This window comes from Xenopus laevis, chromosome 7L, assembly GCF_017654675.1.
Source record: "Xenopus laevis strain J_2021 chromosome 7L, Xenopus_laevis_v10.1, whole genome shotgun sequence".
NCBI classification, from domain to species: Eukaryota; Metazoa; Chordata; class Amphibia; order Anura; family Pipidae; genus Xenopus; species Xenopus laevis.
Genome location: NC_054383.1, coordinates 107,613,300 through 107,637,713, shown reverse-complemented (window position 1 = coordinate 107,637,713; position 24,414 = coordinate 107,613,300). Strand labels below are relative to the sequence as shown.

At 40.6% G+C, this 24,414-nt stretch overlaps 2 protein-coding genes across 2 annotated transcripts; both read left to right on the top strand.

The window, feature by feature from the left end:
- The first annotated feature begins 3,626 nt into the window (after positions 1-3,626).
- Positions 3,627-4,663, top strand: LOC108695865 (olfactory receptor 1361). The gene has a single exon (XM_018224817.2). It carries the CDS (start codon positions 3,627-3,629, stop codon positions 4,554-4,556), a length of 930 nt encoding a protein of 309 aa, XP_018080306.1. The 3' UTR covers positions 4,557-4,663.
- A 5,216-nt stretch (positions 4,664-9,879) lies between these two features.
- prxl2b.L (peroxiredoxin like 2B L homeolog) lies at positions 9,880-24,186 on the top strand. Its single transcript, NM_001093659.1, is given in 7 exon segments — positions 9,880-9,957; positions 14,183-14,387; positions 15,954-16,005; positions 16,550-16,613; positions 18,946-19,021; positions 19,678-19,796; positions 22,774-24,186. Coding segments are annotated over 7 exon segments (606 nt in total). The 5' UTR covers positions 9,880-9,894; the 3' UTR covers positions 22,801-24,186.
- The last annotated feature ends 228 nt before the right edge of the window (positions 24,187-24,414 follow it).

Genomic DNA, 24,414 nt, shown 5'->3' with positions numbered 1-24,414 from the left:
TATTAAGTAACTAAAAATCCCATTTACAGTATTTAGTGCAGTGGGTTGAGGTTGGTAACATTAGCAACACGCTATGAGGCCTGTTTACTAATTTCTGAGGTTGAGGAAAAAAACACAAGCCAAAAACAAAAACAAAAAAAGTGACAAAACTTGCTAAACCTTTTTTCTCAAATGCAAGCTTACATGAGAATGAAACACAACAAAACATTCCTGCTCGTGGGTTTTGTTGCGGAAAAAAAATTGCATGCCAGTGAGAATCACAATGTCCCGTTTATTTTTAACAAAGTTTTAATAAACTGTGGATATAAAGTTGCTTAAGAATATTAAGAATACTCCCATTGACTTCCATACAAACTCAAGTATATTAGTGTTTTTTTTTTTTGGAGTAATTTTTCTTCAATCACAAAAAAACTCGTATTTTGATAAATCAACCCATATGTGTATGTGTGGCTCTACTGAAACGAGCCTATTGTAAGCCTGCATTTCCACATCAGTTCTACTGTATGCGATGCCTATTTCAACAGAACTGTTTATAACACTCTTTGAGCCTCTCTCTAAATCACATTAGTGCTGTGTCTATAAAACTGTTGCCATGTCATTTTTTCCCTGCCATTTATTCAGGCTCATTTTATATTTTCAGTATAGCAGTTTGGTTGACTACAGGCAGGGCAAGAATTTTTAGCCTCAACTCAAACGCATCCTGCAGCAAATCTCCTCTGCAGTGAAATGTATAGTTAGCAGAATTTCATTCATGGAAGATGGTATTTTGATTTAAATTACATTACACACAAATGCAATTTGAAAATCTTCATTTTATAGCAAACATCCACAAGTCTAAAAAAGCCATGGCACATTGAGCTACTTTAGGAACAGTGGGTTCCAAAAAGTTGCCATTTTGACATCTACTTTATTTTGGAGCCATAAACCACTACAGGTATGGGACCTGTAATCCAGAATACTCGGGACCTGGGGTTTTATGGATAAGGGATCTTTCCATATTTTGGATCTGCATGTCTTAAGTTTGCTTAAAGGGATACTGTCATGGGAAAAAAAAAATTTTTCAAAATGAGTCAGTTAATAGTGCTGCTCCAGCAGCATTTTTCACTCAAATCCATTTCTCAAAAGAGCAAACAGATTTTTTTATTTTCAATTTTGAAATTTGACATGGGGCTAGACATTTTGTCAATTTCCCAGCTGCCCCCAGTCACATGACTTGTGCTCTGATAAACTTAAATCACTCTTTACTGCTGTACTGCAAGTTAGAGTGATATCACCCCCCTCCCTTTTCCCCCCAGCAGCCAAACAAAAGAAACATGGGAAGGTAACCAGATAGCAGCTCACTAACACAAGATAACAGCTGCCTGGTAGATCTAAGAACAACACTCAATAGTAAAAACCCATGTCTCACTGAGACACCTTCAGATACATTGAGAAGGAAAAACAGCAGTCTGCCAGAAAGCATTTCTCTTCTAAAGTGCAGGCACAAGTCACATGACCATGGGCAGCTGGGAAATTGACAAAATGTCTAGCCCCATGTCAGATTTCAAAATTGAATATAAAAAAATCTGTTTGCTCTTTTGAGAAATGGATTTCAGTGCAGAATTCTGCTGGAGTAGCACTATTAACTGACTCATTTTCCATGACAGTATCCCTTTAAACATTATTTAAACATTACATCAAATTGAATTGTTATGCCTTTAATAAGGATTAATTGCACCTTACTTTGGATCCAGTACAAGCTACTGTTTTATTATTACAGATAAAAAGGTAATGATTTTCAAAAATTGGATTTATTTGATTAAAATGAAATCTATGGGAGAAGGCCTTCCCGTAATTTGGAGCTTTCTGGATAACATGTTTCTGGATAACAGATCCTATACCTGTATGAGCAATATAATTACTTGCTCAGTGTGCAGCAGTTCTTTGGATCGTCAACAGGTTTAGAAATGTTATCTTATTCCATGTTGGCAGGTGCACTAGAAAAAAAGGAAAGAAAAAGGAGCCACAGCTCCTCTTTCATAAAAGAAACAGCACATTTCCAAGTACTTATTATACAGGCAGGGCTGCCATCAGGAGGGCACAGTCCAAAAACGCAGAAAACCTGAAGCCGCAAACAGAGCAAAAGCCTCGAAAAGACCCAAATCAACCAAAGGATCTGAAGCTGCGAAAGGACCCAAAGGAAACCAAAGAAGTTGTCATTGCCGAGGACAAGGAAGAAGAACCTAAGGCAAGTTACACTGAACACCAATGTGTTTTTTATTTTATTTAACCCCTGTCCACCACTGTATTGTTTTAATACAGGTATAGGATCCGTTATCTGGAAACATGTTATCCAGAAAGCTCAGAATAACAGAATGGCTGTCTCCCATAGACTCCATTTTATCCAAATAATCCACATTAGGTCCCATACATGTACTCTATAAACCCCTGCCACCAATGGTTTAAATACTATTTAAGCACCTGGCCACCAATGTTTTTTTGAAAATATTCTATGGTGTCTCTGACCAGCTATGTTTTTTTTTTTTAACTTGTAAGAGGGGGGCCTGGCCACCATTTAAAAAAAGTTTTTTTTAACTTGTATGGGGGGGGGGGCTGGCCACCAATGCTTTTTTTTTACCTTGTGGGAGGGGGGGTTGCCACCTATGGTTTTTTAACTTGTAGGGGGGGAGGCTGGCCACCAGTGAAGTTTTTTTTAAACTTTTATAGGGGGTCCTGGCCACCATTCTTTTTAACTTGAATGGGGTACCCTGGCCACCATTTGGGTTTTTGTGTGACTTTTTGGTGTGTGGGGTCTCTAGGGCGGGTCCGGACTTTTTTGCCGGACGGGGCCTGTGAATTTTGATGGCGACCCTGGGTACAGGTATGGGACCTGTTATTCAGAATGCTTGGGGCTTGGGGTTTTCTGATTAACAGATCTTTCCATAATTTGAATCTTCATCCCTTAAGTCTACTATAAAATCATGAAAACATTAAATAAACCCTTTTTGCTTCCAATAAGGATTAATTATATCTTAGTTTGGATCAAGTACACGCTACTATATTATTAATTACAGAGAAAAAGGAAATCATATTTAAAAATTTGGATTATTTGGATACAATGAAGTCTATGAGAGACGGCCTTTCTGTAATTCGGAGCTTTCAGGATAATGGGTTTCCGGATATCGTTTCCCATACCTGTATAAACCTGAATATCTTGAAATGACTAGTAAGCTTTAATACTTCACTACTTTCAATATTATACAATATGTTTGTATTCAGTGACTTAAAATCCAATCTCATACAAAATCTCATGGAGTGTACTAAAAAAACATGCACAGACTTCATTTTGATGTCTAATGCTGAAAATCACACAATCCTGGCTTGCATGAATGAAAAAATTGCATATTTTTTGATGCATTGGTCGCAACAGCTCAGGTGCATTTCCCCTTGCAATTACACTGGAATTATGGGAAAAAAACTTTGCTTTGTGGGCAATGCATGGCAATATGCAGTCCAAATTGTGCTGTGCACACTGTTATTGCAGTCTCAGGTAATGCAATATGTATTTAATGTATTTCATCATGTGCAACAGATTATGTTGTCTGACCATGGACACGGTTAATATTCTGTATTTCCCACAGGGTACCATGACGAATACCACTGGAGCTACAGAATTCCTTATGCTTGGATTTACAGACGTTCCACATCGGCAAACACTGCTTTTTGTATCATTTTTATTCATGTATCTTTTAAACATACTAGGGAATATGACTATCATTTTGCTGGCTACACTTGACTCTCATTTCCGCACACCCATGTACTTTTTTCTGGCAAATTTATCCTTTGTGGATATTTGTTACACGTCCTCTATTGTACCAAAAATGTTAATTAACATGATGTCAAAGAAGAAGACTATTTCTCTAGTTGAATGTGTTTTGCAGTTGTTTTTTTTCCTGGTTTTCGCCTGCACGGAATGCTTTCTCCTAGCTGTGATGGCTTATGATCGATATATAGCTATCTGCAACCCATTGCATTACACGATGATGATCAGTAAAAAACTCTGCATATTGCTTGTCATTGGCTCTTGGTTGGTTTCAGCCCTGCATTCGCTGTTACACAGCCTTATGGTCTCTAGGTTAACGTTTTGTGGAATCAACAAAGTCTACCACTTCTTTTGTGACATGGCACCTCTTCTGAGGTTGTCTTGTTCAGATACCTCCATCAACAAACTGCTGATCTACACAGAAGGTGGGTTACCAGTTTTAATTCCATTTGTTATCGTCCTGGTCTCTTATGTCCGCATTATCTCCTCCATTGTGAAGATTCGCTCGGCTGATGGGCGATATAAAGCCTTCTCTACTTGCTCTTCTCACCTCACAGTTGTCATTTTGTTTTATGGGACTATTGCCTTTATGTATCTGCGACCATCTTCCAGCTATTCTCTTAACTATGATATTATACTGAGTGTGGTGTATACTGTAGTAGCTCCCATGCTGAACCCATTCATCTATAGCTTGAGGAACAATGAGGTAAAGGCAGCATTGAAAAAAATGGTCATTAAGAAAAAATCCCTCTAATTTTATTTTTAAAAAAGGAGGAAATTGCTGTAAAAATCTATTTACTTTACCTATATGTACCAAAAATCCTGGCAACCTATTTAAAGGAAAACTATACCTCCCAAACAATCTAGGTCTCTATAAAAATATTTTGAATAAAACAGCTCATATGTAAAACCCTGCTTCAAAATAAAAAATTAAAGCCGCCCCATGGGATCCTAGGATTCACGGTGCACACAAACAAACTATACATGTTAGGTCACATGAGCAAATTAACAGACAGAGATATGTATTTTGCTTCCACACTTCTTCCTGTTACAGTTAGAGCTGAAATATGTACGTACATATATTTATATATACCTGTTTGGTAAGATCCTTTAATATGCCACTTAATTTGATGCTTAAGTATTCATTTTGGGGGGTATAGTTTTCATTTAAATCATTTATAGGTGCACGCCTGCCCCAACCCTTTCGTGACTGACCCACGCCCATGTTTGGGTGCACGTTGGGAGTGGGCAGGTCAAATTTTCGTCGACCTGCACATCACTACCGCAAACCCATTACAGAGAGAGCTTTTAAAAGGGACACTGTCAATGTACAGGTATGGGACCTGTTATCCAGAATGCTTGGGACCTGGGGTTTTCTGGATAATGGATCTTTTCGTAGTTTGGATCTTCAGACCTTAAGACTACTAGAAAATAATTTAAAAATTAAATAAACCCATTAGGCTGGTTTTGCTTCCAAAGGGGATTAAAGGGGTGGTTCACCTTTAGGTTAACTTTTCATATGTTATAGAATGGCCAATTCAATTTCTTTTTTAAAGTTTTGAAGTTATTTGCCTTCTTATTCTAAGTCTTTCCAGCTTTCAAATGGGGGTCACTGACCCAACTGAAAAACAAATCTTCCATACGGCTGCAAATGTATTGTTATAAGTACTTTTTATTATTACTAGTCTTTCTATTCAGGCCCTGTCCTATTTATATTCCAGTCTCTTATTCAAATTAATGCATGGTTTCTTGGGTAATTTTGGCCCAGCAACCAGATTGCTGAGATTGCAAACTCAAGAGCTGCTGAATAAAAAGCTAAATAACTCTAAAAACACAAATAATAAAACATGAAAACCCAATGGCAAATTGTCTTATAATATCACTCTTAACATCATACTAAAAGTTAGTTCAAAGGTGAACAACCCCTTTAATTATATGTTAATAAAGTTTTACCCAATCCATGCTAAACTTATATGTACAATTAATCAGTGTGTGAACTCCGACTCACCCCAGTAATACTAACAAGTTCAATAGAATATACACTATGGAAAAAAACTCAAATCACTCAAATCGAGGGACTTCTGCCATTTACTCCTACATGACCTCGACAGGCTTTTTCGGATTTGAGATAATAATTCTCGAAAAATTCTAGGTTTTTTTTAAACCCAAAAATGTGAATTTTGACCAAAAAATTAACTCTGAAACTCAAATTTTTGTAGAAACCAACTCGAACTTTAATAAATCTGCCCCTAAATTTTTTTTTCTTTTATTGTGTTTACTTTCCTTTTCTGCATCTTCCCAGCTTTCAAATGGGGTCACTAACCCTGGTAGTCAAAAAGCAATTACCCAATCATTCCTAAGAATGATTAAGAAATCATAAGAAAGTTAATTCTATGGTCAACTACTACTGCTAAATTTTAGTAGCAAGCAGGCCACTGATTTGCATTTGCATTACAAGCTACCGATTTTTTATTGATTCTGTTTTCCTCAGGGCCAGATTTCCCTCAGAGGTGCCCCATGGTCCTAGCGCCCCCAGTATGTGCGGCTTTGTGGCTTTGCGGCATGCCGTCCCTAAAATTTCGCCGCCCTAGGCCCAGGCCTTTGTGTCTTTGCCACAAATGCAGGCCTGGTTTTCAGTCCAGAACAAAGTACATTACGTATTGGCTTGGTGAAAGTGTTTAGTGTATGGTGCCCTAAGAGTTGTAAGTTTGCTCCATCTTAGCACTCCAGCACTTGTCCCTATCTGTATGCGATTTAATAAAAAATCTCAGTTTTTTAATAAATCAAAGTTGACCAAACTCCTATCCACAAAATAAACTCATTTATCAAAAACTTTTCTCCAAAAAGTCTGAGCGGAAAAAAAGCTGCAACAAAATCAAGCGTCAATTGAAATTGTACGTATGCCGCTGTGAAAACTCGACTTTATCGGAAATTTGGCTGAATTGTCACATCATTTTAATAAAAGTGGTTTCACAGTTCCATTTTTTAGTCTGCATCTTTCCTTAGCTCAGTGGAGACAAAGACGGGTAATTGAATGAATGAACCAAGGTAATTCTCTTTCATATGAAAGGTAGAATGGTACGATCATGAACAATTTTGCCATCTGGTGACCACATTGGAAAATTGCAGGAAATGGCACAAAATTTGAAGAAACTATGTGCATGAGTAACGTCATATGACTTACATAAAACAATGACACTGAAGCCTGTCCCTGTAATAAAAAAATCCAAAATGTCTCTCTTTGTAATAACATTTTTTTTGCAATAAGGTTGCAAAGGTCTTGAGAGATCTCTTTGCTTTTACCCATCATGAGATGCTTCTTGTGTGATACCTTCTGGACTTATTTGTTTTGAGTTATTTGTATGTGTGGATTAATTGGGTTGTTACCGACATCTGGTGTAAATTTAATGTCAATAACCCCATTTCTTTTCCCCGCTTTATCCTTGGGGGTCTTAGGTACTTATCAATGGGCAAGTACCATTCAAGTACCTTGTGTTAACTTGAAGGTGAACCAGTCCTTTAACCAGTTTCTTGTCATGACATTATGAATCATCTTTATGAATTATCATGAAGAGATTTGGTGCTGGCATTCTCCCCACTTTACAATTTATATGAAATATATTGGTAGATCAGGGAGATCCCTGGTAAAGATCTTTAGTAGTGATGTGGGGGTCAAGTTTTCCTTGACCTGCACCCTCCCAACCCGGCCCGCACCCTCCCAATGTCACAAAAGGGCAACCCAAAGATTTTCTGTGGTAGCCAGCCTGAACCTGGGTAAACCCGTGGGTTTTGTGCCAGCCCGCACATCACTAATCTGTAGGGATGAATTAACCTCTGCAGGAACTTCAGTTACTATTCATATTTGGATATGAATAGGGCAAGGAATCCCTTCAAATCCCCTTTATATTACTGCAACTTATTCAGCAGTTCAGGAGGTGAAACCTGCTTCTCTTTGTTATGAAAGGGTAGGGCTCTGGCTGGTAGCTAAGATGGAATACTCCCGTACTTATACACTAGGGAAGCACCAAATCCTGGATTTGGCTGAATCTGAGCGTTTTTTCAGCAGGAATTGGATTCAGCCAAATTCAAAGCATGGCCCAACCGAATCCAACCATTTAGGGTAAGGGCACACGCTGCTATTTTTGAGAGATTATTAGCCCAGCGACAAATCACTTCTTCAGGCGACTAATCTCCCTGAACTGCCTTCCCGCCGGCTAGAATCTAAATCGCCGGTGGGATGGCACTCAGAACGTTCTGTTTTCCTAATTTGCCCCAAGTTGCCTCACGAGGAATCTTCGGGCGACTTCGGAAAGCCAAAGCGATCCAACTACCATCCCACCGGCAATTTACATTCTAGCCGGCAGGAAGGCAGTTTGGAGAGATTAGTCGCCCGAAGTAGAAGCGGTTTGTCGCTGGGTGACTAATCTCCTGAAATAGCAGCTTGTGCCCTGGCCCTTAGATCACATGATTGAGGGGGATCGATGATTTTTCCCCTTTTTGTCTTTCTTTCCTCCTTTATAGATGCAAATAAGGTTTTGAATTTGGTTCAGAATTTGGCCAAATCCTTCCTGAAAGATTTGGGGCTAAATCATGAAAATTGGGATTTGGTGCATCCCTATTATACACCAATTACTGTGTATAATGCAAATCTAGCTTTGTATCTACTACAGTGTCACGAGGAGCTCTTAGTAAAGGGGAGTTATCCATCAACACCAATGTAGGCAGAGCAAAAAATAAATTTTATGCACATGCCAACTTGGTGTACTTATTGTCTAAAGCAGGCCCTTTGGGACATCAGTTGACCTATCACTGTGTAAATCAGCCTTGGAATAGGAATGCTATGTTCAGTAACGTAACTAGAGGGGGGCAGGCCCTGGTGCGTGACGTGCAGCCGCCCCCCCGCCCCTTCCGTATGCAATTTTCCACCCGGATCCCAGTGGCACGTGAGCTGCCGGGGGGCCCTGGCCTGCTCGCACCCCCTGCTTCCCCGGTAGTTCCGCCACTGGCTATGCTGTGGATATAGAGTGGCTGGGAAGTTTGGTGGAATCTGGATGCCTGGGCCCATCACAACAAGCTGCCACTACACCAATATCCACTTTCCTTACAGGTCACAAGGGTGGCAGTTTTAAAGGCCCGGACTGGTAATCTGTGGGTTCTGACAAATGCCAGAGGTGCTGATATAAGGTCCCATAGACAGTCACTATTCAGTGGGCTGGTGGACGACTATTTTGCTTCTGTGTACTTGGAATTAGGGTTGCCACCTGGCCGTTATTTTACTAAATTGCTCAGTAAAAACGATGGGTGGCAATAGGCAGGGCCTATATTGACTCCCAGTCTGGCCCTGCCTTGAATGCAGTAATAAACATGGAATGAAGGTGTGTGGCACTGATATTGATCGCTAATAGGGTTGCCTCCTTTTCTAGAAAAAAATACCGGCCTGCCTATATATTTATCTTTTTTCCCTATTAATAACATTGGGATCAGCCATAATTTTTACCGACCAGGCCAGTAAAATACGGGCAACCCTAATCGCTAATGACATTCGACCAGTACAACAATTATACCCAGCCAAAATAAACACCTTCTGGAAACACACACCCTGCCCCTTTTCAAACCATGATCTGACTCTGCTCGCTTCCCGTAGTTCCCACCCTATTAAGTAAAACACAAACTTCACAAGGAACGTTTGTGCCTGTCTGATTTGTGCATTACACTGGAACCCTCTTTCTGACTTTATATTAGAATATCCATTTCTCTACCATTGTCTAACTACATGTTGAAGTATATATATTTTTTCTCCAAGCACATATTTATTTCATTATTCCCAGTGTATTTCTACCAGTCGTCTGGACTTTGACACGCTTGTAGCATTATGCAAGTTACCTCGTGTGAGATTTATGCAACAACCAGCCGCCTCCCTGTCATACATAACCTACAGTGTCATTCATTCAGTAAACACAGCCCTACCGAAATCCGCTTTTCTTATTGGTTGCCGTGCAGAGGACACGCCCCCCATTGTGCGCTTTATTTATACTGTGTGAAAGGCGCAGTCGCGTTACAGTCATCTCATCAGTTGAGACAGGAAGGTAGACATGGGCTCTCTGGACCTGGCTAAGGCGGGCGCTATCCTGGTGAAGAATGCGCTCAGTGGAGAGGTAAGGGAGGGCGCAGCACTGGAGACGATCAGGGCAGTGTTCCTAGAGCCATTGCATCAGCTTCTGGGCCTGGACTGTGAGTTCTGGCAAATGCCAGAGGGGCTGCTGTTAGATGCCATAGACCGTCACTATTTGAGGGGCTGATTGTTAGTAGTTGAATTGCCAGGGCCTTTTTTTTAATCAGAGTCCAGACCCGCTACTACAGTATCAGCTACACTTCCGGCTACAGGGCTGGCTCCTGTGTTACTCTAACGATCAAGCCCCGCCCCCAACTCTGTTCCTTGAAACCAGGGTTAGGTCTAATTTTCAAAATGAGCTACAAAACTGGCCAAGAGTCACTTCAAAAGTAGCCCACAACTTGCACAATATGTGCATTAAAAAAAAAAAAAAAAAATTGAAAATACGCCTTTTTCAGATTTTCACTGATTTGCAAATTTTTCCATGAAGTAAAATGGGACAGATTCGCCTGTCACCAGGAGCGTAACTACAGAGGGGGGGGGGTATAGGGGCCCCATAAGAACCTAATCCATATACAATGTCAATAAATATTGGTAAAACAGAGCAACCTATAGACATTTTGGTGGCCAGTAGATTTTTTTGCCCCAAATTGTCTGAAATTGAGAAAGGTCCCCAGAAAATGCAAGAATGCTTAAGAGTGAATGGGGTATAGAGCCAAAATCTACATAAGTCAGTCCCGTTGCATGCTGGGTATTGTAGTCTTACATTAAACAGTTGGCAAATTGTTAAACAAAAACTACATTACACAACATGCATTGGGAGACACAGGCTTGGCACATTAGGGCAACAAAAAACTGTGGCTGGTTTCCAAAGTACAAACCAGCCAAAGGCCCAAAAAGTAGTCCAAAACCTTGGTTAGATTGTACTTTCAAAAACCCGCCTGGGCTTTAAATTAGTAGCCCATTTTGGCGGGAAATATGCCAACATGGCAACCCTGCTTGAAACCATTTTGACCACACCCAGTTAGTGACCACGCCCCCAAATACCACTCCCATATAGCAAAAACAGGTGCACTAGTGTTTAGAGACCACCATTTGATAATGTATTGTGGCCCTAAGCATTCCATGACCGCTGCAGTGAGAGTTACCAGCATTTCATGACCGACATTGTGTGGTAAAGCATTTCATTCTACTTGTTGTCCCTCCGCATTTAATGGCAGAGTGTGGTGACAGATTTACATGTGAGCCGTTTTTTGTGACATTGTGGTGAAGTTTGAAGCCCTCATGATAAATGATTTCCATGGGGCTCTGAAGCAGGTACTAGCCCTCAGCAGTTATATACCCCCAAATTGTTACAGCCTTTACACCCTTTAAAAACTACCAACTAAAGGTGGCCATACACTGCCCGCCGATGGGGCTCCCAGATCAATATCTGGCCAAAAATTGTCCAGATTGGGTAAGTTTCATTTTCCCGCCTTATCGGCTAGTTGATGTGATCCTCGTCCTGTCGGCTGGAATGCCCATCATTGTCCTTTTGGTGGGTATATGGGAGGGAAATCTGTTTGGCGACCTCGCAAGACAAATAATTACATGGTCTCCATTGTGTTTGCTTCTATTTGAGCCTGATAACATGCCCTCAGTTTTATCCCTCCTTAGCCCTAAACAATCTGCACTCAGCCCTCTCCTTTGTCCTCCCTTAGCCCTTCTCACACTGCCCTCAGCTTTGTCATTCATGCTTTTAGAGCCCTCCATTATCCACCTCAGCTCACATCATGATGTGCCCAAGCTCCATCTTCCCATAAACAGCAACATTTGCCATCAACTCTCTCCTCTCTCAACCCACCATAATCAATTAGCTGCCCCTTCCTTGTATCTCCTCAGCCTGTGTCTTCATTCTCCCCAGTTCTCTTCTCCATCAATCCTTTGCCCTCCCTAATCTTCACTCAGCTCCCCATGAATCACCACAGCCTCCTTCAACCCAGCAAGATCTACCCTTTGCTCCCTCCTTCATTAGCCCTCCACAATTCACCCTCAGACCCTTTTCCCAAAGTCTTCATGTAGTACTCCACCCTCCATACTGATGTTACTTGTGAGATTTCTTGGTGATATCCAACTACTGATTATTGGACAGATAGAGAATTGGCCAACCCCTTGAGTTCTTAAAGGACCAGTAACATCAAAACATTTTTTAAAAAAATTCGTTAGTATACAACGAAAAAAAAACACCAAGACGAATTAAACTTTAAATAGCAAAGCCTTTATTAAGAAATAACTTACTGAAACTCCACTTCCGCTCCTCTTCAGAAACGGCGACCATCCATTCTATGGCGCTTGATTTCTCCTCCCTGGCTGTTTCTCCTCCATGACAGCTGTTCTCTGACCCGATCTCCTTCTCTTCTTCATCCTCCGTCCTCCCAGGTGTCCAACAGCAGCAGTAGGAAGGCGATGCGGGCAGCCTCCCCAATGTCTCTACAAAAGGTGCAGTAAGGTAGAGGAGTGCAGACACGAGTGTGCAGCCTGCGGGGGAGCCGAGCTGAACCGGTACTTATACATCCGCTGAGTCCTGCGCTGCCGATGCAACTTATCATGGACAGATACTAAAACTGGATCCTTCCCATGGAATCGCCGTGTATCTAGAGCCCAGCAGCAGCGGTATGGGGTCACCTTCCTAGGATCTCCATGGACGTGCAGCTTGTGGGGAAGCCGAGGCAGAACCCCTGCCTATACTTCCTGCGCTGCCAGCGCTACTGGTCACGGACACAAACAGAATAAGTAAGTCGGCTGGTTTGCGGTTTCCTTTTCCTTGCTTTATAGGCGCACAACTCCGGCCGGGCAAAAGGGCCAATGCAACTTTAGGAGTCCGACCACAGCTCCTATCTCCGCTTACCGACACCTCCGTTCACGCCCATGGCCGCTTTTTTGTGAACTCAGCTACTCATTGGTACTGGTCCATGACCAGTAGCGCTGGCAGCGCAGGAAGTATAGGCAGGGGTTCTGCCTCGGCTTCCCCACAAGCTGCACGTCCATGGAGATCCTAGGAAGGCGACCCCATACCGCTGCTGCTGGGCTCTAGATACACGGCGATTCCATGGGAAGGATCCAGTTTTAGTATCTGTCCATGATAAGTTGCATCGGCAGCGCAGGACTCAGCGTATGTATAAGTACCGGTTCAGCTCGGCTCCCCCGCAGGCTGCACACTCGTGTCTGCACTCCTCTACCTTACTGCACCTTTTGTAGAGACATTGGGGAGGCTGCCCGCATCGCCTTCCTACTGCTGCTGTTGGACACCTGGGAGGACGGAGGATGAAGAAGAGAAGGAGATCGGGTCAGAGAACAGCTGTCATGGAGGAGAAACAGCCAGGGAGGAGAAATCAAGCGCCGTAGAATGGATGGTCGCCGTGTCGCCGTTTCTGAAGAGGAGCGGAAGTGGAGTTTCAGTAAGTTATTTCTTAATAAAGGCTTTGCTATTTAAAGTTTAATTCGTCTTGGTGGTTTTTTTTCGTTGTATACTAACGAATTTTTTAAAAATTTTTTTGGATGTTACTGGTCCTTTAATACTATCATGATTACATACCTCTCAATGTTTGAAAATTGCAAAGAGGGACAAAAAGATTTGCTGTGGGACACTTAGGATCCAGGACAGCGAGTTGAGTGTGCCCACCCTGTCTGCTCTGATGAATTTCATGTGCCTGTTGATTCCACTGGACCCAGGACATGGCACTAATTCTAGGGTTTCAGGCATCTGTGTCAATATTCACTGGAAATGACATAATCCCCACTCTGAAAATTTTCCTTCTCATTCAGAAAAATATGCAGGTGTATTTGTGGTCCATTTAATGAACTGGCACAGTTGAGGCAGGTGTATATTAGGCCACATCCAGCTTTGGTCAATATGATATTCAACGTGTTCTACTATTGTATAGGCACTTTTATTTATACCAGTGTGGGGGTGTTTAACCCGGCCACCCAGCTTTTGTTTAAAGGGGTTGTTCACCTTTAAATGAACTTGTGGTTTTTGAGTTATTTTGTTTTTTATTCAGCAGCTCCAGTTTGCAGTTTCCACAACCTAGTTGCTAGGTACCAAACTACCCTATAATTAATATTACCAGTTAAGTAAAATGCAAGGCATTTGGGACCCTTTTCATGATCAACAGCAACTGCTCTGCCATCTTGCATAATCTAGTTTTTGCATTCAGTTCTTTCCCTTGTGGGTATACTGTGCAGAATTGCCATGGAGACATTAATTGTAGCTCCCTCGTCTCATTTAGATGGTTGAGTTGAAGTCCCTGTGGAAGGAGCAGACCACTGTCCTGCTTTTCTTGCGGAGATTTGGCTGTCAGATTTGCCGTTGGATTGCAAAGGACATGGGTAAGCTGAAGGAATCCTGTGACGTTCACCAGATACGCCTCGTAGGAATTGGACCAGAAGAAGTAGGACTCAAAGAATTCCTGGATGGCAACTTTTTTAATGGAGGTGAGTTTACAACTAAAATAAATGTGTTTTTATGTTCAGCTCTGTTATGGTGTATGGAAAATGCCTTTGTACCAACAGTGTTCCTTTATTTTAGCAGGAAACAACTCATTATAAAAATCTCAATCTTCTGTATACTAATGTAACACTGTAGCGATATGTGATACCCAACAGGTATAAAGAGATACTGTACGGAACGCATTTTAGGACATCCTGCTGCTTAATACCTGTCTTGCAGGCAATGTCCTTTGCCTTCTGAATGGCGCATCGGGTGCTTTAACCGTCACTCGTCATCCAATTCTGCAGTCACACCTCCATCCTCTACCCTCCCTTCTCAGCCGTCAGTCATGGTAACTCCACCCTCAGGCCTCAGCCTTCAGTGCTCTTCTGAGGGCGGAGTTACCGTGTCTGAGAAGGGAGGGTAGTGGACGGAGGTGTCACTGCAGAATTGGACGCGAGTGACGGTAAAAGCACCCGATGCGCCATTCAGAAGGAGTAGGACATTGCATGCAAGACAGGTATTGAGCAGCAAGATGTCCTAAAATGTGTTCCTGTAATGCCGCACAGACGCACCACACAAGCTGTCCTATATGCTCCATCCAGACACAATACTGTAACAAGGGAAACCAGAGCAAAATAGAATATTCAAGTGCACAGCATGTAGGGTGAATTCATACAGTGTGAATAAATGACACTTGCAGAATATTCTACTTGGCTCTAATTGCCCTCATTCCTACAGAGCTATACAGAAATATATATATACTTATTTGACCTTGAAGGGGAACTATCTCGAAAATGAAAATTTAATACAAGCTTCATACTGAAATAAATCTTCTAGGCAAGAGGAAGCACCCCCAAAAGCTAACTGTCAATCAAAATCAGACTCCCAGCTCCCTACAGATACTGAAAGGGGTAGAATGAAGAATAACTTGATTATTTTACATTATTTAGAAGATTTCTTATTTCAGCATGATGGAAGGTTATATTAAATTTTCATTTTGGCATATAAATGTCACCTTTGGTTTGTATACATTCATTGAATTGCACAGCAACACACATGTTAACTCATCTCATATTTACCTGTTGGTCTAAACTAGGGATGTACTGAATCCAGGATTCGGTTCGGGATTTGGCCTTTTTCAGCAGTATTCTGATTCAGCCAAATCCTCATGCCTCGCTGAACCGAATCCTGATTTGCATATGTAAATAATGGCTGGGAAGGGAAATCATGTAAATTTGTAACAAAATAAGGAAGAAAAAAATATTTTTCCACGTTTCCCCTTCCTGTCCCTTATTTGCATATGCAAATTATTATTCAGTTTGGCATTCGCCCGAATCTTTCATGAAAGAATTGAGGATTCAGCCGAATATCAGATTGTGGATTCGGTGCATCCCTAGTCTAAACCTACAAGAACAGATCCACAGGAACACCTACCACAATAAAACCCAACCAAGACCAATTTTTATTGATTTCAATGTTGGTGCATTATAAAAGAGATGTGTATGGGGAAGAAGTCCCCTTTATAAATCACTAAGTTACGCAATAACTGTTTTGCGTTTTTGTTTTAGAACTTTATATAGATGACTCCAAGCAGAGCTACAAAGACTTAGGTTTCAAAAGGTAAGTAGTTTTGAGTTATTGACTCTGTTTTTCACAAACTCCTTGGTTCTGTCCCATATCCATAGTGATTTTAATGGCCCTAGCATGTAGGACATATGGGTTGACATTGCCTTATTGAGCACATCCCACAAAGCCTTGCATATTTCTCTTGCTGTATAGCAATGCTATCTTTAGTTGAAGGATTCTCAGTTAGTTGGATGCACCGAATCCACTATTTTGGATTCGGCCGAACCCCCGAATCCTTCCTTAAATGATTCAGCCGAATACTGAACCAAATCCGAATCCTAACTTGCATATGCAAATTAGGGCTGGGAAGGGGAAAACATTTTTTTACCTGTTTTGTGACAAAAAGTCATGCGATTTCCCTCCTGCCCCTAATTTGCATATGCAAATTCGGTTCAGACGAGCCGAAGGTTTCTTCCGAATCCTGTTGAAAAAGGCAGACTAGCTATATGCTTGTTTTATTTTGAATGTGAGGATTGTATTTCTGCACCTGTTGCTAAATAATTCCAACAGTTTTATATAAAATGATTTCTTTTTTTAGGTACAGTGCACTCTCTGTAATTCCTGCTGCTCTGGGGAAAAAGGTTCGAGATATTGTCACCAAGGTCAGTGAAAGCAGCAAAATCACATTCACATTTAATATTTTAGTTAGTTCTTTATAAAGACAAATTGCTGGTTGCCCTTCATTTTCTGCAGCCGAAAAAAGAGACCGGGCTTTAATGGAACCTGGCAAAAAGCATTTCCAGTAAGGTTTAAAGGGGTTGTTCACTGAACACTTTTTGCAGTTCAGTTGGTTTCAGATAGTTCACCAGAAATAAAGACTTATCCCAATTGCTTCAGTTTTCTATACTGAAGTGTAAAATGTAATTTTTCACCTTCTAAGGGGTAAGGCAGTTTTTAAACTGGTCTAAATTGATACATTTAGTTGATACATTTCTTATTTTTGTCCCTGCTGAGCAGAATTCCATAGTTTCATTAAGGCTAAGGCCACACTAGGCGATAGTGCCGCGATTTGACTCGCGGCGACTTTTCGCCGCGACTTTTAAGCCGCAATCGCTGGGGAAACTTTTGCGCTGGCGTCTATGGGGAATCGCGAAAAATCGCCAGCGTAAAAACACACGCGGCGATCTTTTCTCTACTGTCGCTCGAAATTGCCTCGCTAGGCGATTTCGAGCGACAATAGAAAAAAGATCGCCGCGTGTGTTTTTACGCTGGCGATTTTTCGCGTCTATGGGGAATCGCGAAAAATCGCCAGCGTAAAAACACACGCGGCGATCTTTTCTCTACTGTCGCTCGAAATTGCCTCGCTAGGCGATTTCGAGCGACAATAGAAAAAAGATCGCCGCGTGTGTTTTTACGCTGGCGATTTTTCGCGATTCCCCATAGACGCCAGCGCAAAAGTTTCCCCAGCGATTGCGGCTTAAAAGTCGCCGCGAAAAGTCACCGCGAGTCAAATCGCGGCGCTATCGCCTAGTGTGGCCTTAGCCTAAAGGAGAATTCAACCCTAAAGTTCAAAAAACCCTTACCCTACATATTCCCCCTCCCTCCTCCCCCAGCCTAAGTTTTAAGATGGCCATGGTCTGAAAATCGTACAAATCCTCGATTCTTACGATCAGATCTTTGCGTCTGTGTTTGGAGAGTCCAGACATTTTTCGTCCGGCGGAGATCTGTTGTTTGGTCGATGAGACAGGTTAAAAGATTTCTGACGGCTGCCGATGATCGTATGATTTTTCAGAGGGAGACTGTCACTAGCTTTGGTCGAACATAACTTTCTTACGATTGCTGTCAGGGGCAGAACATCGTCTGATCTGTTCTTTTGTACTTTATTTGATCGGAATGGTTAGTGGCAGGTCGAGGGATGGGAAAGTCCCATCGTACGATCAGGCATCGGAGTTCACGGGCACCATTTTCTTTGGAAATATTCTGGTTAAGACCGGCGTGGTTGGCGCATGCGCAGTTGGAAGCAATTTTCTGTTTTGCGACAACTGCGCATGCGCCGAAACTCAAATTGCCGAACCGCTGGCCTCATTAGGAAGATGACTGAAGAGGCTGAAGGTAACGCCACGCCATTCTCAATCTGAAGGTTTCTGAAGAGAAGAAAATGGTGCCCGTGAACTCCGATGCCTGAATCTGCACCGAGGGGTAAGTAAAAGTTAGGGGCATTTGCCTGGGGTAACTTTTAGGTTGGGGGTAACACTTGGGCTGGGGGGAGTAGGGTCTATGTAGGGTAGGGGTCTTTTAACTTTAGGGTTTTAATTCTACTTTAAAGGCAGCTGGTACAATTGATACAATAGTTGCTAATACTCCAGAGATGCTGCTGAGAAATGTATCCACTAAATGTTGCAAAATTGTAGAAGTTTAGAGTCTGCACCTGAATTACTGAGCTGCCAGACGCAAACACTAGAGACACGAACATTCAACTTTAAACTTAGATTTTGGAAAAACAGCTAAAAATGGAAGGTATTTGAAAAAAGTCTTTATTTCTGGTGAACAATGTGAAAACAATCAAACTGAAAAAAAGGTTTGGAAGCTGAACAACCCCTTTAAGAGAAGCAGAATTGAAACTCAAGTAGTACTAAAACATGGAAAAAAAATGAAAACTCAGATCATTTGGAAGTTGCCTCAAGAATATACAGTGTACAAAAGTTAAATGGGGTCCTCCACCCCAAAACTGATTTATACAAATGCAACTCAAAGCAACTTCCAAGGTACTTTCTGGGTGTTTATATTCTCTGCATTCTTGGTTATACCTTCCGAATACAGTGGAGCCGAAGCTGGCTCATTATGAGACCTGGGGAGAACTGACTTCTGCTACATTGGTGCAAGAGTAAACAGAAAGATGAGGGAAGATCCCCAATAATTGATGAACTTTCCATTAAATATACAATTTATGGCTTGCATATTACTGCATAGTACATAAAACCACATGTTTTGTAGGCAAATGCTGATGGAGTGCAAGGTAACTTCAGCGGGGATCTTCTACAGAGTGGCGGGATGCTAATTGTCAGCAAAGGTACAGTAAGCAACAAGAAGTGAAAATGCACTTGTTCACTGCTTTTCTATAAATTTTGGCATATGATTTGGTGAAAATGCAGTACTTTTTTGATTTTATTAGGACTGGGGCCATTAAAGGACATGGCGTGTTCCACAGATTGAAAGGAAACCATGATTGTTTGTTTCTAACTTGTAGAACCCATTTCCCAACCCCTCTTGGGGTCACAGTCATTCAATTCCTCCCTCACCTTTTCCCATTCTGAAGTGAGGGATTCTGGGACTTGAAGTCCCTCTGCCTTCTTTAGTGGGTGGTGCACAGATTCTTTGGAAAGTAGAGTGACAGTTTATGAATCTAAATGGAAGATGAATATCAGAGGGCATTAAAGGAAAAATAAATAATAACCATTAAAGTAAAGCCTCCCCATCAATATTTATTTTTTTTGGTTGCTGGGGGGGGGGGATTTCAGTTGTAATCCAGAAAGAGGCAGTATTAAAATCAATAAACAAAAATATATAGTTGAAATAATAAAGACCAACTGAAGAGATGGCTTAGAACAGGTTACAGATTTTATAAAATAGAAATGTGAATTTACCCTTTAAGAGCTATTTTAGACTAATAGTATTAGTTTGGAATGTTTTATTTGTCTAACTTGGTTTTGAACACATGTTTTATAGGTGGTGAAAAGGTGTTGCTGCACTTTATACAGGACTCTCCTGGTGACTATGTGCCTTTGGAAACCATTGTTCAGACTCTTGGAATCACTGCTAATGTGACTGAAAGCCAACGCCCACAGGTTGATATATTACTATTTTTTTATAACATCCCATCCTTTCTAACACGTGACCTCTAGGTGAATGTTATTCACCCAAGTGTATAGCAAGAGTTAAAACAGGAGTAGTGAGATTTATATCTATAAAGAGAAAAGGAAATATTTCCTAATGAGATGCTATTCTGATATAGGACTTTTCCATCCTCTGTGTTTAATAAATTCCGAAAGATTATTTTTTTTTTTTTTTTTTTTTAAAGTCAGATTTTATTAAAAAAAAAAAAATCTCTTTTTTTTTCCATTCGGAGTTTATTAAATAACACCCTATGATAACCGGGATTTGTATCATATCATTCCCCATTAGCAAGAATTACTAATCTATTGGCACTTATGGACTAGTACTCGTGTATAATGTAAGCACATGTCACTGAATGAAACAATAAAAGAGAAACGGCACAGGCAGTTAAACATGTGCTTACAGTCGCAGCCTGACTCATCACATTAGGATACAGAGGCACAACATATTGCAAAATATCAATTGTGAAATAAAATGGTTATATTTTTTGCTGGAGAATAAAAGCCCAGACTCACCACCAAAATACATTCTCTAGGTACCTACCCAGGAGACAAGTGCACTCTGTCTTTGTGTGCGAGTATTTCCACTGACACTGTTATTGTGTACATAAAGGAGAAGGAAAGCTACCAAAGCAGTTTATTGCCAATAGATTAGCCACAATAGTGAAGGCTATACCACTATATTTATTCTGCAGAATGCCTTACCATAACCGAGTAAACAGCTCTAGAAGCTCTGTTTGTTTACGATATCAGCTGCCATATTAGCTTGGTGTGACATCACTTCCTGCCAGAGTCTTCCCCTCATAGCTCTGGGCTCAGAGTACAGCAAGGAGGGGATGAGGAGCAAACTGAGCATGCTCAAGCCCTAGCCCTGGAGGTTTAAGCTGAAAACAGGAAGTCTGATACAGAAGCCCATGTGTACACAATATAAGAAAAGAAATAGTGTTTATTTTGACTAAGGACTCAGAGCAGCATTACTTTGAGGGTTTATTGGTGTATTTATGTAGACCTTTCTGATAAAGCTTACTTAATTTTAGCCTTTCCCTTCTCATTTAATGTGATAACACATGATTTAGCACTCATTAAAGTGGATCTTTTTTGTTATTCAATTTAAGGGGCCTCATCCTTCTTGTTAATTAGTTTGTATTGGTCTTTACTGGTGTACTGACCATATATATGGTATATATATACACATAATCTGATCCTTACCCCAAACAATACCTAGCACATTAGTGACATCACAGAAGGGAAATGAGTAAAAGAAGGTTGGAGGTAATAGAATGTCCCATGGTGGAGCTATCCTGATCTGCACAGATATAACCTGTAACTGCCAAGCCCACGGATAAAACAACATGTCACACAGATTTTCTTGACTGATCCCTTTACTAGTGTGGAGATATTTCCTATGCATTTTTTTATGTTCATTTATGATGACTGGGCAAAGTACAAAAACAGGTGCAGAACACTCTTTGCTTTGGATCACTGGTGATGCATGTTTATGGGTTGGAGGTTAGCAGGATTTAGGCAACTTCTAGCCTGGCCCTTACCTGGTGCATCAATCAGGATGTGCAAGGCAGTAGCAGGGTTATATATTGTGCTCACAGTGTCACTTCAGCTGATGGAGTCCAGTGCAGCTTGCGCAGAGCGTGTCCAGTATATAGCAAGTAAAAAATGCTCTGGCTCAGATTTATACCTTCAGCTGATGACCGATGTTTTAGAGGTTGTAACCACAAGGGCACTATGTATCATATCTGGTGGCTATGTCCTCTAGTTCAAAGATTTTGGATAAGGATATATAATATGATTTATTCCATTTTTAATATCCCCATCCCAAAACACCCCCAAAGCACGGCCCTGTTATGTAAAAAACCTGATGCTTTCACATCAAACCAATTCCAACTATTCCTGTTGATAATGACAGCTGCAAAACAAACTATCACAAAGGCTTGGAAAACCAAGCATATCTCTATTGAGGTCACGAAAGGTAAAATTGACTGGATCATGGTCCAGGAGAAGATGTCTAGCATCTTACTGGATACTCACCAGGAATACCTGCTAGTTTGGTCCCCTTGGATTGAATATAGATTTGGTACTAATTATCCAACTGCCTTTTTAAGCATTTAAACGTTACCACTGTCATATGTCACTTGTAACAATTTTTATAGGATTTTCAGGACTGCTAGTTCAATGGTTAATTTAATTGTAAATATTGTGCTTTATCTTACCCGACAGTGGATGTTCACAGTTTAGCTATGAGCTATGTGTTAACTTTGTCAGTTTTTTTTTTTGATGTAACTACGTGAAGAGACTATATGGTATATTTGTAGATTCCATCTGTACTGTCTCTTAATTTACTACTGTAAGCTGTCAACTTTGTTTATTTTATGTAAACTCAATAAACAAATATTGGAATATAAAAAAAAATGCACTGGCTCTAAGGGGCTAATATTTGTGCTTTAGTCCCTCCTCCCCTGTTCATGGTAAATTAAACCTCTTGCTTTCAGTTAAAGATTAGATATTTAGCAGATGATGAGGTTAAACTTTGGCCACATTTGCAATTTAAGGTTTTTACCCTTTAAATGTAATTCTTTTGAAAAAGCGCGTATGTTGTAATATTTGTACTTTGTTACATTTTCACAATCCGGCTGCTGGCAGAAAGGTGGAAACGGCAAGCTGGTGACTATATTTCACAAAACAACTGTAACCCTATACACGATCTGCAACTCCCAAATCCAAAATTCTTCTGTGCTAAGGCTACAGTCCCCTAGATAGCTGTTACCCAGTGTGTTTCTATTTGATGGAACTACAGGCTTTAGCTCCCAGGCTTAGAATTAAGCACAGGGTTCCCTGAGGGCAGTGGAGTGGGGAACAGCAGAGGGCACTCTATGTATTTTTATTATCTCATTCCACTTTTGCTTTTTCATTTCAGTGTAATGATGATGTTTGTACAAGATGAAGAAAGAAGACCATGTGGAGTCTTGGTTGTACTCTTATCTGTTCATGGATTGGCTGCGCATAATCAGGCTGAATTTCATGAAGTCAAAAGCAAAAGAAAAACATTGAGAGGGTACACCACCTCATAAAGTAAAAAAAACTTTATTGAAACAATAAAAAACAGATGGCTGCAGTGTAATAGACACCCAACTCGTTTCGGGAACCCCTTAGAGGGGTTGTTCACCTTTGAGTTAACTTTTAGTATGATGTAGAGAGTGATAGTCTGAGACAATTTGCAATTGGTTTTCATTTTTTATTAATAGTGTTTTTTGCGTTATTTAGCTTTTTATTCAGCAGCTCTCCAGTTTGCAATTTCGGCCATCTGTTTGCTAGGGTCCAAATTACGCAAGCAACAATGCATTGATTTGATGAATAAGAGACTGGAATATGAATAGGAGAGGCCTGAATAGAAAGATGAGTAATAAAAAAGTAACAATAACAATAAATGTGTAGCCTTACAGAGCATTTGTTTTTAGATGGGGTCAGTGACCCCCATTTGAAAGCTAGAAACAGTCAGAAGAAGAAGGCAAATACTTAAAAAAACTATAAAAGATAGAAAATGAAGACCAATTGAACAGTTGCTTAGAATTAACCATTCTGTAACATACTAAAAGTTACCTTAAAGGTGAACCACCCCTTTAATCAGAGGCTATCGTGAAGGTAGCAGCTTGCTATTGCTTTGGTTATAGATTGACCAAACAACATTTGACCAAAGTTTTCTGGGATATTTGTAATTAAACCATTTTACATGTAGAACAGCTTTGCTGTAAGTAAAGTTGCCCATAAATATTCTCTGTTAACCTGGCCAATTGGCAGCCCTGTTGCTCTGTATGTACGGTACCAAAACACTGGCCTACGTGATCAGAAATCGGGACAATTAATATTGATGCGGAAAATTCACCTAATTATTATCCCAAGATCCACCCATTTGCCTCACTACTTGGGTGACTTAACCCGATAAAAATATTGCAAGCTTTCACTTTATTCTGTAATGCTTGGGTTATAGACTATTTACACATTCGTATTTAGCTGTATAAATGGGAACAGACATAATTGTTGTCTCACCATGGCCTCGTTCAAAAGTTCTAATGAAATGGAGACCTCTTGTGGCTCAACTTTAATGTTGCAATGCACAATTCCTTGAAGAAATACCTTTTGAACTGTGAATCTCTCAAGACATGGTGTTTACGCTTGTTTTATTTAGGAAGACGAGCAGTAACTAAACAAGCGTGCATGATTTCTTGGATACATAAATGTCCTTTATATGTCCTTTATAATACAGGACCCGAAGCTCTAGAATACACTATCTAACCAATTTATGCCTCTTGAATAAATACTTCATAATGAAGTAATGAGAATATAATCATCATTTATTTATATAGCGCCGACAAGTTACGCACTGCTTTTACCTTCGTTTATAACAAACGGGGAATAAATTTTGAATAACAAACAAGGGTTTACACCGTACAATAGGATAAGAGGGGCCTACATGCGAGAGCTTACAGACTAAAGGTTTGAGTACAATTGAAACATTAGGGTTATAGAAACAATTTTCTAAATTATGATACAGCAATGA

Excerpts from the sequence above, each read along its gene's own strand:
- LOC108695865 (XM_018224817.2), top strand. The coding sequence starts at position 3,627 with ATGACGAATACCACTGGAGCTACAGAATTCCTTATGCTTGGATTTACA.